General features: G+C 38.8%; 2 protein-coding genes across 2 annotated transcripts; one reads left to right on the forward strand and one right to left on the reverse strand.

The window, feature by feature from the left end:
* Positions 1 to 10,554: 10,554 nt before the first annotated feature.
* On the forward strand, positions 10,555 to 12,718 carry LOC149278640 (telethonin-like). Its single transcript, XM_089501910.1, has 2 exons — positions 10,555 to 10,688; positions 12,343 to 12,718. Exons 1-2 carry the CDS (start codon positions 10,555 to 10,557, stop codon positions 12,716 to 12,718), a joined length of 510 nt encoding a protein of 169 aa, XP_089358036.1.
* A 620-nt stretch (positions 12,719 to 13,338) lies between these two features.
* Positions 13,339 to 16,016, reverse strand: LOC149278641 (coiled-coil domain-containing protein 127-like). Its single transcript, XM_089501911.1, has 2 exons — positions 15,902 to 16,016; positions 13,339 to 14,018 (listed from the first exon to the last, which is right to left on the reverse strand). Exons 1-2 carry the CDS (start codon positions 16,014 to 16,016, stop codon positions 13,339 to 13,341), a joined length of 795 nt encoding a protein of 264 aa, XP_089358037.1.
* Positions 16,017 to 18,707: the final 2,691 nt, after the last annotated feature.

Here is an 18,707-nt window from a genome sequence, read left to right on the forward strand (position 1 = left end):
TTACTGTGGAAATTTAAAGCTATAGCGCCCCAATTATTAGCCCAATACATAGCAAATGGGATTTTTAAAAAATCTACAGGGGTTAAAAAAAATTCCCCCATTGGACCAATAAAGTTACACTGCAGATTTCTCAAAGACATGCCCCTCTATTATTTCTGAGAATATGGTGCATTTTTACTGTGGAAATTTAAAGCTATAGCGCCCCAAATATCATCCCAGTAGACAGCAACTGGCATTTTTCAGCATTCTACAGAGGGTTAAAAAAAATTCCCCCATTGGACCAATACAGTTACACTGCAGATATCTCAAACACATGCCCCTCTATTATTTCTGAGAATATGGTGCATTTTTACTGTGGAAATTTAAAGCTATAGCGCCCCAAATATCATCCCAGTAGACAGCAACTCGCATTTTTCAGCATTCTACAGAGGGTTAAAAAAAATTCCCCCATTGGACCAATACAGTTACACTGCAGATATCTCAAACACATGCCCTCTACTATTTCTGAGAATATGGTGCATTTTTACTGCGGAAATTTAAAGATATAGCGCCCCAAATATCATCCCAGTAGACAGCAACTGGCATTTTTCAGCATTCTACAGAGGGTTAAAAAAAATTCCCCCATTGGACCAATACAGTTACACTGCAGATATCTCAAACACATGCCCCTCTATTATTTCTGAGAATATGGTGCATTTTTACTGTGGAAATTTAAAGCTATAGCGCCCCAAATATCATCCCAGTAGACAGCAACTGGCATTTTTCAGCATTCTACAGAGAGTTAAAAAAAAATTCCCCATTGGACCAATACAGTTACACTGCAGATATCTCAAACACATGCCCCTCTATTATTTCTGAGAATATGGTGCATTTTTACTGTGGAAATTTAGAGCTATAGTGCCCCAAATATCATCCCAGGAGACAGCAACTGGCATTTTTCAGCATTCTACAGAGGGTTAAAAAAAAATTCCCCATTGGACCAATACAGTTACACTGCACATATCTCAAACACAACCCCCTCTATTATTTCTGAGAATATGGTGCATTTTTACTGTGGAAATTTAAAGCTATAGCGCCCCAAATATCATCCCAGGAGACAGCAACTGGCATTTTTCAGCATTCTACAGAGAGTTAAAAAAAAATTCCCCATTGGACCAATACAGTTACACTGCAGATATCTCAAACACATGCCCCTCTATTATTTCTGAGAATATGGTGCATTTTTACTGTGGAAATTTAAAGCTATAGCGCCCCAAATATCATCCCAATAGACAGCAACTGGCATTTTTCAGCATTCTACAGAGGGTTAAAAAAAATTCCCCCATTGGAAATAATAGAAATAATAGAGGGGCATGTGTTTGAGATATCTGCAGTGTAACTGTATTGGTCCAATGTGGAATTTTTTTTAACCCCCTGTAGAATGTTGAAAAATGACGGTTGCTGTGTACTGGGCTGATATTTGGGGCACTATAGCTTTAAATTTCCACAGTAAAAATGCACCATATTCTCAGAAATAATAGAGGGGCATGTGTTTGAGATATCTGCAGTGTAACTGTATTGGTCCAATGGGGAAATTTTTTTTAACCCCATGTAGAATGTTGAAAAATGACTGTTGCTGTGTACTGGGCTGATATTTGGGGCACTATAGCTTTAAATTTCCACAGTAAAAATGCACCATATTCTCAGAAATAATAGAGGGGCATGTGTTTGATATATCTGCAGTGTAACTGTATTGGTCCAATGGGGAAATTTTTTTTAACCCCATGTAGAATGTTGAAAAATGACGGTTGCTGTCTACTGGGCTGATATTTGGGGCCCTATAGCTTGAAATTTCCACAGTAAAAATGCACCATATTCTCAGAAATAATAGAGGGTTATGTGTTTGAGATATATACAGTGTAACTGTATTGGTCCAATGAGGGAATTTTTTTTAACCCCATGTAGAATGTTGAAAAATGACGGTTGCTGTGTACTGGGCTGATATTTGGGGAACTATAGCTTTAAATTTCCACAGTAAAAATGCACCATATTCTCAGAAATAATAGAGGGGCATGTGTTTGAGATATCTGCAGTGTAACTGTATTGGTCCAATGGGGAAATTTTTTTTAACCCCCTGTAGAATGTTGAAAAATGACGGTTGCTGTCTACTGGGCTGATATTTGGGGCACTATAGCTTTAAATTTCCACAGTAAAAATGCACCATATTCTCAGAAATAATAGAGGGTTATGTGTTTGAGATATATACAGTGTAACTGTATTGGTCCAATGAGGGAATTTTTTTTAACCCCATGTAGAATGTTGAAAAATGACGGTTGCCGTGTACTGGGCTGATATTTGGGGCACTATAGCTTTAAATTTCCACAGTAAAAATGCACCATATTCTCAGAAATAATAGAGGGGCATGTGTTTGAGATATCTGCAGTGTAACTGTATTGGTCGAATGGGGAATTTTTTTTTAACCCCCTGTAGAATGTTGAAAAATGACTGTTGCTGTGTACTGGGCTGATATTTGGGGCACTATAGCTTTAAATTTCCACAGTAAAAATGCACCATATTCTCAGAAATAATAGAGGGGCATGTGTTTGAGATATCTGCAGTGTAACTGTATTGGTCCAATGGGGAATTTTTTTTTAACCCCCTGTAGAATGTTGAAAAATGACGGTTGCTGTGTACTGGGCTGATATTTGGGGCACTATAGCTTTAAATTTCCACAGTAAAAATGCACCATATTCTCAGAAATAATAGAGGGGCATGTGTTTCAGATATCTGCAGTGTAACTGTATTGGTCCAATGGGGAAATGTTTTTTTAACCGCATGTAGAATGTTGAAAAATGACGGTTGCTGTCTACTGGACTGATATTTGGGGCCCTATAGCTTTAAATTTCCACAGTAAAAATGCACCATATTCTCAGAAATCATAGAGGGTTATGTGTTTGAGATATATACAGTGTAACTGTATTGGTCCAATGGGGTAATTTTTTTTAACCCCATGTAGAATGTTGAAAAATGACGGTTGCTGTCTACTGGGCTGATAATTGGGGCCCTATAGCTTTAAATTTCCACACTAAAAATACACCATATTCTCAGAAATAATAGAAAGGCATGTGTTTGAGATATCTGCAGTGTAACTGTATTGGTCCAATGGGGATTTTTTTTTAACCCCCTGTAGAATGTTGAAAAATGACGGTTGCTGTCTACTGGGCTGATATTTGGGGCCCTATAGCTTTAAATTTCCACAGTAAAAATGCACCATATTCTCAGAAATAATAGAGGGTTATGTGTTTGAGATATATACAGTGTAACTGTATTGATCCAATGGGGGAATTTTTTTTAACCACCTGTAGAATGTTGAAAAATGACAGTTGCTGTCTACTGGGGTGATATTTGGGGCCCTATAGCTTCAAATTTGCACAGTAAAAACGCACCATATTCTCAGAAATAATAGAGGGGCATGTGTTTGAGATATCTGCAGTGTAACGGTATTGGTCCAATGGGGACATTTTTTTTAAACCCATGTAGAATGTTGAAAAATGACGGTTGCTGTCTACTGGGCTGATATTTGGGGCCCTATAGCTTTAAATTTCCACAGTAAAAAGGCACCATATTCTCAGAAATAATAGAGGGTTATGTGTTTGAGATATATACAGTGTAACTGTATTGGTCCAATGGGGAATTTTTTTTTAACCCCCTGTAGAATGTTGAAAAATGACGGTTGCTGTCTACTGGGCTGATATTTGGGGCCCTATAGCTTTAAATTTCCACAGTAAAAATGCACCATATTCTCAGAAATAATAGAGGGGCATGTGTTTGAGATATCTGCAGTGTAACTGTATTGGTCCAATGGGGAAATTTTTTTTAACCCCCTGTAGAATGTTGAAAAATGACGGTTGCTGTGTACTGGGCTGATATTTGGGGCACTATAGCTTTAAATTTCCACAGTAAAAATGCACCATATTCTCAGAACTAATAGAGGGGCATGTGTTTGAGATATCTGCAGTGTAACTGTATTGGTCCAATGGGGAAATTTTTTTTAACCCCCTGTAGAATGTTGAAAAATGACGGTTGCTGTCTACTGGGCTGATATTTGGGGCCCTATAGCTTTAAATTTCCACAGTAAAAATGCACCATATTCTCAGAAATAATAGAGGGTTATGTGTTTGAGATATATACAGTGTAACTGTATTGGTCCAATGGGGGAATTTTTTTTAACCCCATGTAGAATGTTGAAAAATTACGGTTGCTGTGTACTGGGCTGATATTTGGGGCCCTATAGCTTTAAATTTCCACAGTAAAAATGCACCATATTCTCAGAAATAATAGAGGGGCATGTGTTTGAGATATCTGCAGTGTAACTGTATTGGTCCAATGGGGAAATTTTTTTTAACCCCCTGTAGAATTTTGAAAAATGACGGTTGCTGTGTACTGGGCTGATATTTGGGGCACTATAGCTTTAAATTTCTACAGTAAAATTGCACCATATTCTCAGAAATAATAGAGGGGCATGTGTTTGAGATATCTGCAGTGTAACTGTATTGGTCCAATGGGGAATTTTTTTTTTAACCCTCTGTAGAATGCTGAAAAATGCCAGTTGCTGTCTACTGGGATGATATTTGGGGTGCTATAGCTTTAAACTTCCACAGTAAAAATGCACCATATTCTCAGAAATAATAGAGGGGCATGTGTTTGAGATATCTGCAGTGTAACTGTATTGGTCCAATGGGGGAATTTTTTTTAACCCTCTGTAGAATGCTGAAAAATGCGAGTTGCTGTCTACTGGGATGATATTTGGGGCGCTATAGCTTTAAATTTCCACAGTAAAAATGCACCATATTCTCAGAAATAATAGAGGGGGTTGTGTTTGAGATATGTGCAGTGTAACTGTATTGGTCCAATGGGGGAATTTTTTTTAATTCCATGTAGAATGTTGAAATATGACATTTATCAAGTACTGCACTGCTATTTGGGGTGCTATATCTTTAAATTTCCACAGTAAAAATGCACCATATTGTAAGATATTATATAGGGGTGGGTGTGTGAGATATGTGCAGTGTAAATGTGTTGGTCCAACGGTGGAATTTTGTAATATATGCAGAAATGTTATAAAAGGTAATTTGCTAGAAATGAGCGGATATTTACCTTTAATTTGTTTAATAAACGTATCTAATTTTGCAGGGAGATATATTTGTGTGAGAACTCTGCAAAATCCACTAAAAATTGTAACATTATATGATTATTATCACATTTCAAGGTCTAAGGCACATTTTGCTAATCTTAAGAAAAAGCGTCTGATGGCATGACCACTGATTTGAAACTGTCTGATAGCTTGACTCCAGTCACACACCCCCCTGTTGCTGTCATCGAGACATACCTGCATGCCATACCTCCTAACAGCCCCAATTACCGGGCTGTCCAACTCTCCCGGGTACTTGCTCAATAAAACTACGTTTGTGGGCAGTGGGGATCATAGGCCAGTAAGGAAGATCTCTGTATAACCCATAAGCGGACTCTGGAGCTGTAAAATAATGGAGGCACGTACTAAGCACTGTGAGGGTGTGTGAGTTGACATGCCTCTGGCCCCACCAACTCTCAGCACTGGCACTGCCTCTCTCACCTGTTGCCACGACCCTCAACGCCGATGTCCCAAGCTAGACACCTGAAACTTGAGGGTTGTTTAAGATGACATGCATGTTTCTGTCTCTCTGTATTCCTCACTTTCTTTTCTCTTTCTTTGACTTTCCCCTCGTTCATTCTTTCTCCCTAATTTCCACCTCTTTCTTTTGTTTCCGTTTCTCTCTCACTCTTTCTTCGTTCAACACTATCCAGCAGCCCCTCTCTTCCTCACACACACACATGCTCGCTAGCCCCTCTCCCCTTGCACACAACTAAATTCATGAATCACTTTGCTTTAAGCCCTCAAGAGGACCATCAATTCCCATGATGATAAGGCTTTTATATGTATATATATTTAAGTAGCTGATCAGTGGCACAAATAGTCAGACCATGAAAAAGGAGGGTTGCTGCTGTGGCAGAATGCGTTTTAAAGTAGATATAGAGACTCTGGAGTAATGAATCATACTTCACTATCTTGAAGGCAGATGGAAGAATCTGGATTTAATGACTTGTCTAGGGCTGTTTTCAGGGTTTGGGCTAGGCCCTTATTTCCAGCGAAGGGTAATGTTAGGCCTACAGAATGCAAAGGGATTTTAGACAACTGTATATTCCCACTTTGTGGTAACATTTTGGGGAAGGCCCATTCCAGGCCCTGTTCCAGCATGACCGTGCACCTATGTAAAAAGCAAGATCCACAAAAACATGGTTTAATGAGTTCAGAGTGGAGAAACTATCATTGCCTACATACAGCCCTAACATTAACCCAATTGAACACTATTTGGATGAATTAGAATGCCAATTGTAAGCCAGGCCTTCTCATCCAACATCAGTGACTGACCTCATAAATGCCATTTTTACTGAATGGCACAAATATCAGATGCACTGCAAAATCTATTGGAAAGCTTTCCCAGAAGAGTGGAGGCTGTATGAATGCTCATGGTTTTAGAATGAGATGCCCAACAAGCTCATACAGGTGCATAGTTACCAACTGTCTTGTTTTTCTTGAGACAGTCCCAGGATTTGGAGAATTGACAGTTGCAGGAGATCACAGATCTCTCTCTAACCTACCCAAAATTAAGGGATAAAGAATTGCAAGGTCTGTTTGATGTAGATTTCCAAGATATGACACATGACCATACCTGGGAACTTCTGGGCTCCGGCGGGACGCAGCCAGGACTGCGGACGGCAGTGGGAGACACCCCCATTTAAAGGTAAAATGGGGAGGGGGGGCAATCAAACCCGGAGCGTTCCCAGGTATTCGTATGACATATCCGATGCTTAGCATGAAAAAAGGTGGTAAAACATAGTAAGAAAGGGGTTTAGAAGATGGGGAGAATAGTTTTGTTTGCCATCTCCTCCATCTACCTAAATTAATAATCACTTGACTGCAAGCAAATTTTTGTCTTTAGCTTATGTTTATATAATTCCATCATACATTATGAGATAAATACTTATAATATTTATAACACACAATTGCAGAAAACAAGTCTATTTTCTAAGATACTGTGTGTACATGTCATCTTGTGTTTGTAACCCTTTTGAGTACAAGATGTTGGGAAAATGTTTTCTCCTTTTGGTTAGAGACAGGGATATATACCGTATATATTATGTTAGTATGTAAACATGTGTCTTTGGGTATGTTTGTGTGTGGGTATTTTAGTGTGTGAACATGTGTAAGCGTGTAAACATGCATCTTTGGGTATGTTAGTATGGGTGTGTTAGTGTGTCTGTATGTCGGTGAAAGTGTGTTAGTGTGTAAACATGTGTCTTCTGGTATATTAGTGCATGTGGGGGTATGATTGTATCTGGGTAGGTTAGAGTGTGTGTATGTATGAATATGTTACTATGTGTGTGTAGTGTAACAAAGTATATCAGTGTGTGGGGATATTTTAGTGTGTGAACATGTGTCATGGGTATGTTAGTATGTGTACCAGAAAATATAAACCTTTTAACACCCTATCACGTGCAAAAATAAAGTGAAAAGACTGAGAAATCAAAATAAAGGAAAAAAATACTTCCCTATTTTACACTGCCGCTGCCCAACCAAAACACTCAGTGTAATAACGTTTGTGAATATAAATATATGTGATGAGTATATGCACTCACAAACCTAGCTGGTAAAGAGGCTCTTCAAAGGTAAAATCGATTCTTTATTCTTTAAAATCTATAGATATAGAAAAGAAAACAACCACATGGTGCTGTTTCTGTATGTTTGTATGTGTGTCTGGATATGTTAGTAATTTTGTGTGGGGTTATGTTAATACGTGTATATGTGTCTATGGGTATGTTAGTACAGTCGTGTGAAAAAGAAAGTATGCCATCCTTGAAATCTATGGTTTTACATATCAGGACATAATAACAATCATCTGTTTCTTAGCAGGTCTGAAAATTATGTAAATATAACCTGAGATGAACAACAACACATAACATATTACACCTTGTAATTATTTATTAAACCACAATAAAGCCAAGATGGAAAAACAATGTGTGAAAAACTAAGTACATCCTTACTGCTTCTATTCAAATGAAGATGCCATATAGCAGGCAGGTGTTGTTGTAGACTTGTTACTCACCTGCCACCACTGAGGAGATAGAGACTCCCTCCTCTCAGCCGCAACAGCAGCCGCCATGGAAGAGAGGGAGACCCCCCCTCCACCACATGACTGCCGCCACAGCAGCTGCCAGGGAAAGGAGGGAGATCCTCCTCCACCACACGACTGCGGCCACAGCAGCCGCCAGGGAGACCCCCCTCCACCACACGACTACCGTCGCCACAGAGGAGAGGGAGACTCCCCTCCTCCTCTGAGCCGCAACAGCAGCCGCCACGAGGGAGACTCACACCCTCCCCTCCTCCTCTCTTCCACCAATGGGTTCTGCTGAAGAGCCGCGCAGGAGAGGGAGACCCCCTTTTCGTGCTGCAACCAGCTTCAGTGCCCGCAAACTTCCAAACTACAGGTGTTTAAAATGAGAGATTATGCAAATCCTGATTCCTATTTAAACACCTCAGTCTGAAGGATCCTTGCCTTCTGAGGGTCATCTATGTCTAGTGCTAGTCCTCAGAGTGCGTTTTCTCATATCAGTCCTTTTGTGTTTGACCTCAGCCTTGTTTTTCCACTACATTATTCTCTGGCATCCTGACCTTGGCGTGTTTACTCGTTTATGCTGTTTTCCGGCAACATGTATCATACCCATAGGTCCTACCTGACTTCGGTGTCTCCTATCCAGCTGTGCGTGACAGGACTGAAGCAATGTTTTAAAGAAGAGTGGGCCAAAATTCCACCGCAACAATGTGAGCGACTGATAACCTCATACAAAAAACATTACTCTAAGTTATTGCTGCTAAAGGTGGTTCTACAAGTTTTTCACACATGGCTTCTCCATTTTGGCTTTATTTTTGTTGAATAAATCATGACACTGTGTAATATGTCATGTAGTGTTGTTCATCTGAGGTTGTATTTACCTAATTTTTACACCTGCTAAGTGTTGCGTCGGGACCTAGACAACTCAGGTAATGGTCCCCCTATGCAGAGACGTATCTAGAGGCAGAAACCGTGGTCAGGAGATATCGAGGTCGGGTCAAGCAGCACGGAAGCAAAATCCAGAGACAATCCTAGGTCGGGGCAGGCAGCACGGGAGCGAGAACCAAAAAAAATCCAAGGTCGGGGCAGGCAGCACGAGAGCGAAGTCAAGAAGCAAACCAAGGTCTGGTACACAATTATGGCAAATGAGATACAAGACAGAGAGTATAAACACCCAGAGTACATACAGTGACTCATTGAACGGGCACTGAGAGAACCAAGGAGTGGGTTTAAATAGGAACAAGGGCGGGAAAACGGACTGGGGACCAATGCGAGAGGCAGTGACGTCATTGCGACCGGCACCAAAGAATGGCGTCGGTGCAATAAACAAAACAAACGTAAACGAGTGCTAAACCCGCGAGTAGCTCTCGAAACAGTATTTTGCCGTCGTGGGCTGCTCACGGCGGTTCGCATAGACGAATGCGACCGCCCTGAGCGCGCCGCGTCTACACGCACGCCCCTCTGTGTGCGTGCAGTATGCACGTCACTCGGAGAGGGCGCGCGTGCGTACTCGCGAGCGCGCCGCCGACCCTCGTGGGACATCGGCAGCACCGGTAAGCGCAACACTAAGGAATGATTGTTGAGATGATTGTTATTATGTCCTGATATATAAAGTCATAGAATTCAAAGAGGCTGTAATTTATTTTTCACACAACTGTATGTGTGTGTCTGCGTATGTTAGTGTGTGTGTTAGTTTGTGTGATACGATAAACAGGCCGAGCTAAATTTTGCCATATGTGTTGTTTCACAGTGGGCGGAGCTTTGGGGCAACATGTGTGTTACATTTTCAAGTAAGTAATTGATAGCTGTGCTGCAAAGTGTACCTGGATTTGTTTTTTCAAATGGCAACTATGTAACTGTGATGGCCAGGTGTCCACATACCTTTGGTCACGTAGTCTGTGTGCCTATATATATATATATATATAAAATTTATTTTTAAAAGCAAGTGACCTAAAGTTTTAATTAATGTAAGGGCCAATTTATTAAAACAAATCTATCTGGTTAGTCTTTAAGTAATGTAATTGTCTCTATTCTGTGGTATTCCTTGAAACTTTATCCCCGCAGTAAATGTGTCTAATGAGCTTTTCTAAATATGAGGGCAAGGTGACCATGTGCATTCAATCAATCACTGGAGAAAAGAAAATCTCTATGACGTTGCTTTTGGCCAGACATTTCAATCATCATGATCATGCATAAAAGGCGATCCAAGAGAACAGAAATAGACAAGCTGTGTTACTTAAACAGATGTAATCAAAACCGTGCTGTGGAAGTGTTCGTCAACAAGTAAACGATCCAGTAAATTGTGCATTTTGCATTCATCTGTAATATCTACAGTACTGCCGTAGTAGATTTCGAAATATTGACCATGGATCTGGATGCCAAGCCAACTGTTAACTTCACTGTCCTAAAGTGTAATGTGAAAGAGATGGATGTTTCTAAAAGAGAAACCTGCACATGGCTTTGGAATGACCTCACAATAGAGAGCAGACCAGAGGAAAGGTATATATTAGTAGACATTTAGATTGCTTTTGTTAATTGTGTTTCTTACAATGCTCAAAAGGGGTATAAATTAGAGGAGTTAGGAGATTACATGTTATTTGCACCTCAGTCTGCTTGTTGAATGTATTCTTCAACACATTTTCGGATACCCCTTCAAGCAAACGAAAGGAGGTTGTGGTCGCATTAGTACAGCAGTATTATGATTGCCATAATGCTCAAATTAATGTTGAGCATTATATCTGCAAATACCACGCACGGGTGAGAAAATGGCAAGGTTAACAAAAGGGGATGATAAAACCATTATTGGATATATAAGTGAAAGGAGAAAAAATAGCCAAGGAATATAAGATTAAAAACAAAGGGAGTTTTTTTTTAACCCCTTCGTGGCACAGGGTTTTACCCCCTAAGTGACAAGAGCTTTTTTTTAAACTATTTTTAGGATATTTTTGTTCACCCATGATTCCTCTTTTTCCATGAGATATTTGTTTTTCAAGAACAGATAAACCACTTTTTGTATGACTCAACAATAAAAAAAAAAAAAACATTTGAGAGAAAAAAGCATTTTTGCTTTTTTAATTTCTTCCACAAATTAGGTCCCACTGATAATAAAAAAAGATTTAGGTTCAACGTTATAAGAGAGCAAATACTTCCTTACATACTGCACTGTTTTTTTTTAAATTGTTCTTCAACTTTAAATTGTGGGCAAAAAACTATTATATGTTCTATAGATAGTGGGAGGGCAAAATGTTTTTGGGCACCTATATAATTTTGTGCTAATTTGTTACAAAACAAAATTCCATTTATTATCATCATTTTTAGTTTTACTTTTTACATATTTTTTGGTTTACTGGCAATCCCTTGCGCTCTTAAAAGACCTCAGAGATCTCTCTTGGAACTGGATGGTACCCTATTTTTTCCTCTCTTTTCACATTGATCCCCAGTGCTGGTAATTACACAGTGATCAGCAAGCAGGGCTCACTTGGGAGCTCATCAGAGGTTTCAGGAGGGTCTGGATAGAGTGTGTAGCTTCTGACTGGACTGGATATGCATGGCTGCACGCTATGATATGTAAAAATGCAACATACATAATTTAGTGGGTGCCAGGGTCACTTTTCATCCCCAGTCCAGCCCTGCTTACAATAAAAAGTATCACATTACTGCATCCATCTTTATAAAAATGAGACGATGACAACATAATTGCTAGGACATATAAATTAAACCATAACCCACTTTAAGCCTGGTGGGTGTTTGCCAATCGCACATACAGAAACATTATGCACAGCATGCAAAGGCTTAATGTATTTCATTTAGGAAAGTAATCACCTAGATTGTAAATTCCTTTTGGGAACAGGGCCCTTCATTCCTCTTGTATCTGTAGGTCAATTGCTGTATTGTACTTGTCGTTATCTGTAACATTTTCTTCTTTGTACAGCACTGCTGAATCTGTCGGCGCTTTATAAATAAAGTATAATAATAACAACATTAATAATAATAATTGATGTGGCTGTATCTTTTGGATTTCACAACTTGCTGTTTTTGTTGAAGTGCTATTTTTGTTACTGTTTTTGAAAACCATTTTAGATTTAAAAACAAAACAAAACTGGGAATAGCTTGAAAACTTGAAAAGTAATGCATTTATTTATTTTTTTTGCAGACAAACTTTACTAGAATGTAACCGTGAAGGCAAAGAAACATTTGAAAAGACAGAAGAAACAATTTTTGTTATACAGAGATCGCCCCTGCAGACCATCAGAGTAGGAAGACTTGGAGGTGAAATAAGAGATTACCATCTGCCTTACAAGACTGTATTTCCAGTCCCTCTGTTTGTACCAAGCAGAGTCCAACCACTGCCTTCTGACGTACCTCTGACTACCTCAAGAATGGTTTCTAATGGCTTGTGCTCAGAGAAAACTGAAGTTATTGCGCTCATTGGTAATTTGCCTCAGGTTGTACAACCTACTAAGATGGCATTGAGGGTTTCTAGTTTCATTTCTCCACCACCAAGTTTACATGATACTACTAGGCATTAATATATTTAAGATATATGACTGCCTGAAAAATAAGAACATTTTGGATTGTCAGCAAAATGCATTAGACCGTATGATTGCATGAAATTAGTACTAATGAGCAAACAAAAATGTTTTTGGTTTTAAAAAAGGCTTTATACCAGTTCAAACTTTCTATATGCTTGGAGGCAGAAACACTGCTATGCTATGCCTGTAATGACAAGAAAAAAACCCAAAAACATCAGTAATATTACAGATGTACTTGGCCTTTTTTTCCAAGGATCCAAAGCACATGGAAAGGTATTCTCTGAATAATCCCTTGTAGTCTTGTTTATAGTTTAAATAAAAATAAGTATTAGAAACCCACATTTGTACATCATCCCTTTTCTCATGATCTGCATGATTATTTATCCTCTGCTATTGTTCAGTTGCTGACTTTATTGAAAATAATAAACTTTAGAAGTAAATAAATGTTGACCGAGGAATAATACCATTTATTTTTTTATATTTCAACATAATACAAGGTCATAAGAAGCATAACCTGTAGTAACTTTGGACAAGGTTTTACTATTGGGCAAGGTTACAATTACTATTGGACAAGGTTTTCTCAAAAATTGCATTTTGCTGTTTTTCTGCCAAAAAAGCTACATTTCCTTTTTACCTAACATAGATGCTTCAACATTTTTTAACTTTTTAAGTTCCACTGCCAGCTCCCAGTATTTCAGATATACCCACATTAACTTGCCATTCTGACTCTTATTGGTGTTCATCAAGACAGCACAGTGTGTATCATGCTTAAATATATCATTCAAACCATCCTGCACGTCCAACTCAACAGCAACAGGATCAGTAGCAGCTTTGATCAGCATTTTCTTTTCTAATTCTAGTCTCCTAGCTTTTGGTACCATGAAGCTGCAGTAAATGTTCTGTCTCTCTTTAAGGTCATCTTCAAATTCCCTCAACAAACTTTTAGCCTTAATCCGCCATTGTTCCTCTTTTCCAAGGTAGGACGAATACAAGGCTCCAGCGGTCCCTGACTGTTGCACCACTTGCATTTCCTGCATCAGTCGGTCTTTCTCTTGCTCCATAAGTTTCCTTTCCTCCACAAGTTTCTGACTCTGGGAAACGAGAGCCCTGCGATAACTCAGAGTTCTGTTCTGCTCCTTCTCTAGTTCAATTTCCAAGTGTGCAACCGTACGGCGATTTTCTGAGATGATGTCCCGATATTTGGTTTCAAGATCTTTTTCTATGTTCGATATTTTCTGGGTATACTCTGTTTTTGCCTGAATAATTTCTTTTTCAGATTCTTTTGACCAGATCCACCCTGAAGTTTAAAAAAACAAAAACACAAACATTGTCAGAATTGTTTAACCCCTTTACAACTAATTAACGTACCAGGTATATTGTGACAAGATGTCCCTATAGGACTAATGGAGTACCTGGTACGTCATAGGTTAAAAGCGATCTCACGCCACAACGATAGCGTGGTCATCGGAGCAGTCAAATCATAGCAGATCCCCTACTCTTCTGTCCATGTGATTGTTTCTACAGCCAATCACATGCACTAATACAGTCAGATGACAATTGCGAGCACTTATTTTTTTAGTTTATATTGCGTGGTGGATGTAAAAAAAACCCCCTACTTGAATAAATAAAAAATAATCATTTTTGTGGGAGGGGAATTAAAGGACACAAAATCTGTTCTGGCCCTGTAGTGTAAAATAGCCTTGTCCTTAAGGGGCTAAAAGACACTTTTCTTCTAATGCAACTTAAACTCTGGTTCACATGTTCTCGCCTTCTGATTAAGCACTTTGCAAATAAAGACTTTTAGGAAATAGCAATGGAGTATTCTTTAACAACATCTTTACTGAGGGCTTTGTGTGCCAAAAAACATTCTTTGTCAGCTCTTTCATTTTTCTAGCACCTAGACAAATTATATATTGTGTTTTCAAGGACAGATAGAGCTCTCCTCTGACAAATTTTTAGGCTGTATTGCCCAACATTAAGAACGAATAATACATTAAAATAGTGAACATATTTGAACAATAAAACATTTTCTAATATTTTACCATGAAAATGGTCTCCAAACTAATTCTGTTGAACAAAATATCAATATATTAATGTGACAAAAAAAAGAGTGTTTTTCTAAACTTGAAATTTTGGGACTGTTTAGCAGCCTAGCTCAAAATATCCATCCAAAAGCATGTATTTTTGGAGAGAAGCATAGGTTTTTTTAAAATGTACACTACAAGAGATGCTCATTTCACTGCACAACAGCACACAGAATTGGGCAATGAAGGCACACAGAAAATAAAAGGTTAAATGATAAGACAATATACAAACTCAGTTTAGATAAAGATACATTTTCACAATAACGGCAGCCGTTACTTCTTGTATGCCCGCAGGGATCACACAGTTTTTTCATCATGCCAGCCAGCTGATCTGTTGGCACATTTTTTTTTTAACCGTTTTATTTATTTTAGCTTTACTCAGTGTCTGGCCGATCAGCATAACTAATTTTACATGAGCGGAGCATTGCGTTCATTCAGAACACGATAAATCCATTCGTAATGGAAGTCTCACGTGACGATGTAAGACTTCCGGCACTGTAAAGGGTTAATAGGGGTTCCTGAAAATATAATTATTTTATTACTTTTATAATTAATTTTTTTGCCTTTACTGTTGCTGCTCAATTTACACAAATGGACCATTCCATTTATTTAGAAGGTGATGCATCCATTTATAATTCCTTCGTGTGGTCATAAGTGGCGGTTCTTGGGGAGTATACTGCTGCTTTCTTCATGATGTTCCATGTTTTTTTCCATGATGGTATTGAAAATCATGAAGGTGTTAACTGGTTAATCGTGTGAATGTCCCAAGGACAGGGGAAGCCAAATTTCCCCATTGAGCACTTGTGAACCCCCCTCCCCCCACTCACTCACTCACTCACTGGCACACATATTTACACTAACACACAATTATACATTCATGCCAACATTTATGTTCACACACAAACCTAAACAATTCATGCTAAAACACACTCCCTTCTCATACACATGAACATATACACACTCATACATACACTCTCACTCATACATACTCCCTCCCTCTCTCTGGCAGCCTCAGCTTTACCACAGGGGTGTTTATTCTCCTGGGGTGTTTCTAGGATCTAAAATTTCCTATAAAAACATGCATAGTAAAACTCACGAAATGCAGCAAGCCCCAGCATTGGCACCAACAGGGCATAATTCCATTTACTTCCATCTCCACCGTCATCATTTGGACGGATATTCCAGTTGGGTGGATTATTTAAATTATTCATCAGTCCGTACCTACTATAAAGAAAAAAAATATTGGATGTGGCAAAATTTTACGACTAAGATAAAAACAAAAGAAAAACAACAATAATCCTATGAGCATGCACGCTCCGTGCATTAAATATATAGGATAATATGATACAAATTTGCTTTATTTTCCTAAGTTACCTGAGTATAACTATATTGTCTTTTAATGAATGTTGTAATTAATTATTTTTTTTATCCCACCGACATAGGGACAGGTGTGTGACAGCAGTATTCCTCCTAGTTTGAACTATAATACATTGGGGATTACGTATAGAAAATTACCACTTGGAAAGTGGTTTTACCACCATCGAAGCCAATGAAATATTTTTACCGATTTGATTATCCTCTTTTTTGCTAATATGATAATACCATATCGTAGGGCTGGCAACACTTACATGGGGAAAAGACCTAACAAGTAGCCCAGTAATAAACAAGCCTCAAAACAATAATTAGGTTTAATGCTCACTATCTGGTCTATTCAACATTCATCTGCCAGAAAGGATTGTATAGACAAGAAGCCCAGAAAGGTTCAGGCTATTGTGCAAGCACTTTCTAAAGTCTATGTTTCTAGAAGTTCTATGGGGCCGTAATGATGACCTTCCTAAAAGTTACCTCATAATTGCCCTGCGAATTAGCAAGTATCCCCATGAGAAGCAGCACCTATTTCTTATCGTATGATAGGCATCTCACTCATTTGAACAGTTTCGATATACTCTCTAAAGTTCATTTATTGTATTGATCTCTCCAACGTTAACGGTTTGTGTCCTTTACATAGTGGATTTAAATGGAATATGAGGAAGCGGATGTAAATTGCATTTTTATACTGATGTATTTTCCATCCCAAACTCAAAAGACTTTTTTTGGACACAGCAACTTACCTAAAGATGTCCTTTTTCGTTGGAGAATGGTGTGAAAGTTGAACTTTGTAAACAACTGCATTTGGGAGTTTCTAAAAAAAAGATTTACGTTTATTAAAGAACATCACAGGTGTAGGAAACAGTAACATCCAAATGCATGCCCGCACACATATTCAGTGCCAGCCAGTTCCAGCTGCGGTTTGTCCAAGACGTCCAACAAGACGGCACAGACGGGCAGCAAGTGCACCGTCTGATGTTAATAGAAGTGCTTTCCTGCCGGTGACTGTGCTTTGACTGCAGCATTTTCACCAGGTTAAGAATTTTTTTATTTATTTTTACAGGGAATAAATCCATATTATATCCTTTCAAAGTACTTTTAGATGTATTCTTCGTTGGTTGGGCTGTAGGGCACATTAGACTTTCTCTTTAAAGGCCAACCATAAAAATAACACACATCATGGACGGTTCTCTTACCACAGATGGGACAGCTCCACTGCTATATCCACAGTCTGCTACCTACATTTCTGAGTATATTATATACAACACTTACAAACAATCAGGTTCGCATTTCATCTCTACAAACACAGTTAATGCTGAACTATCCTGTCAGTAGCGGTTCTTTACCCTAATGTCAAACCACAGTGGATTAGGGAACCTAGACATGAGAGATATATGGCTGACCTATAAACCATTTAAGTTTTAAGTCAGATACATTTACTTTAATTAGCGCCATTAAATGCACCTAATCAGTTGGTGTGATTGGTGCAGTAGCACATGGGGAAAGGTGACATAGCTTAGGACGTGTTGAACTAACTTCACTACCTCTTCTAAGACGCCAAGAACTAACCATACTGTTCATTTAATATACCATTCCCTGTGGTCTCTCGTCTACGTGAAGCTAAATGGCTCTTAGCGTCACATTGTGCCGGGTTGCTCTTAATTGGTTCAGCTATCCTTTGAAAATGGTGGAGCGAGGAATAGGAACATTCACTTAGAAACCTCATCAATACCTTGGAGGGGAGTATATCAATGTTTTTACAGTTCCCACGATAGGATCAAGCTCCTACTTACTAGTTACAATCCGTGATATCTACCAAACGTCCAACCTGAAAGGTTATAATTGGAAAATTCATTTTTGCGTCACTTGCTACTTCTAACATAAATCATCGCAACAGTGCTGAACCTAAAATTCTACATTTCTACTGGCTAAAAGGGTTGAAAGAGGAGAACAGGTTTCCACCGTGGTGGTCTCAGGAACATCTGGGACCTTCTTATCGGAGGAATCTGCTACAGATGGTCCTTAATAATAAATAGTAATATTATTATTAGCGAATACGCTCTAGCAATAGCTCTGTCTGTATGAGACAGCACACTTAATTCACCTTGTCCAGGTGTCAAAAAATACTAGGTGCTGTCTAGGTGTTATGTAACCATAAGGCCCCAAGTCGGGCTATTATTACGATACAGAAGTCACGTTTTAATTTTGTTAAATGATGCTAAAAGCCCTGAAGGTGACAATTCACTTTTGAGTCATTTAGTTTTCTGAGAGTTGCCATATGCAGTGGTTGCATATTTATATTAACTACGGACCAGTAAAAAATAACAACAAAAAAACAAACACATGACCTATTCTGTAACGACCGGTGTGGCTATTACTATTAAAACTGTACCGGTGGAACTCGGTCCTGTGAGGAACTTTAAGCGCTTATTCTAATACTGGAGCGTCCACACTCACCAACTCGCTGCCTTCCCAGCCAGCAGCTACCTGTTAGCGGTAACCAGTACCACGCCCACTCACCTCTGGCTGAGGCA

Source organism: Sceloporus occidentalis, unplaced genomic scaffold (genome assembly GCF_023333645.1).
Source record: "Sceloporus occidentalis isolate IW3139 unplaced genomic scaffold, rSceOcc1.0.p SCAF_187, whole genome shotgun sequence".
NCBI lineage: Eukaryota > Metazoa > Chordata > Lepidosauria > Squamata > Phrynosomatidae > Sceloporus > Sceloporus occidentalis.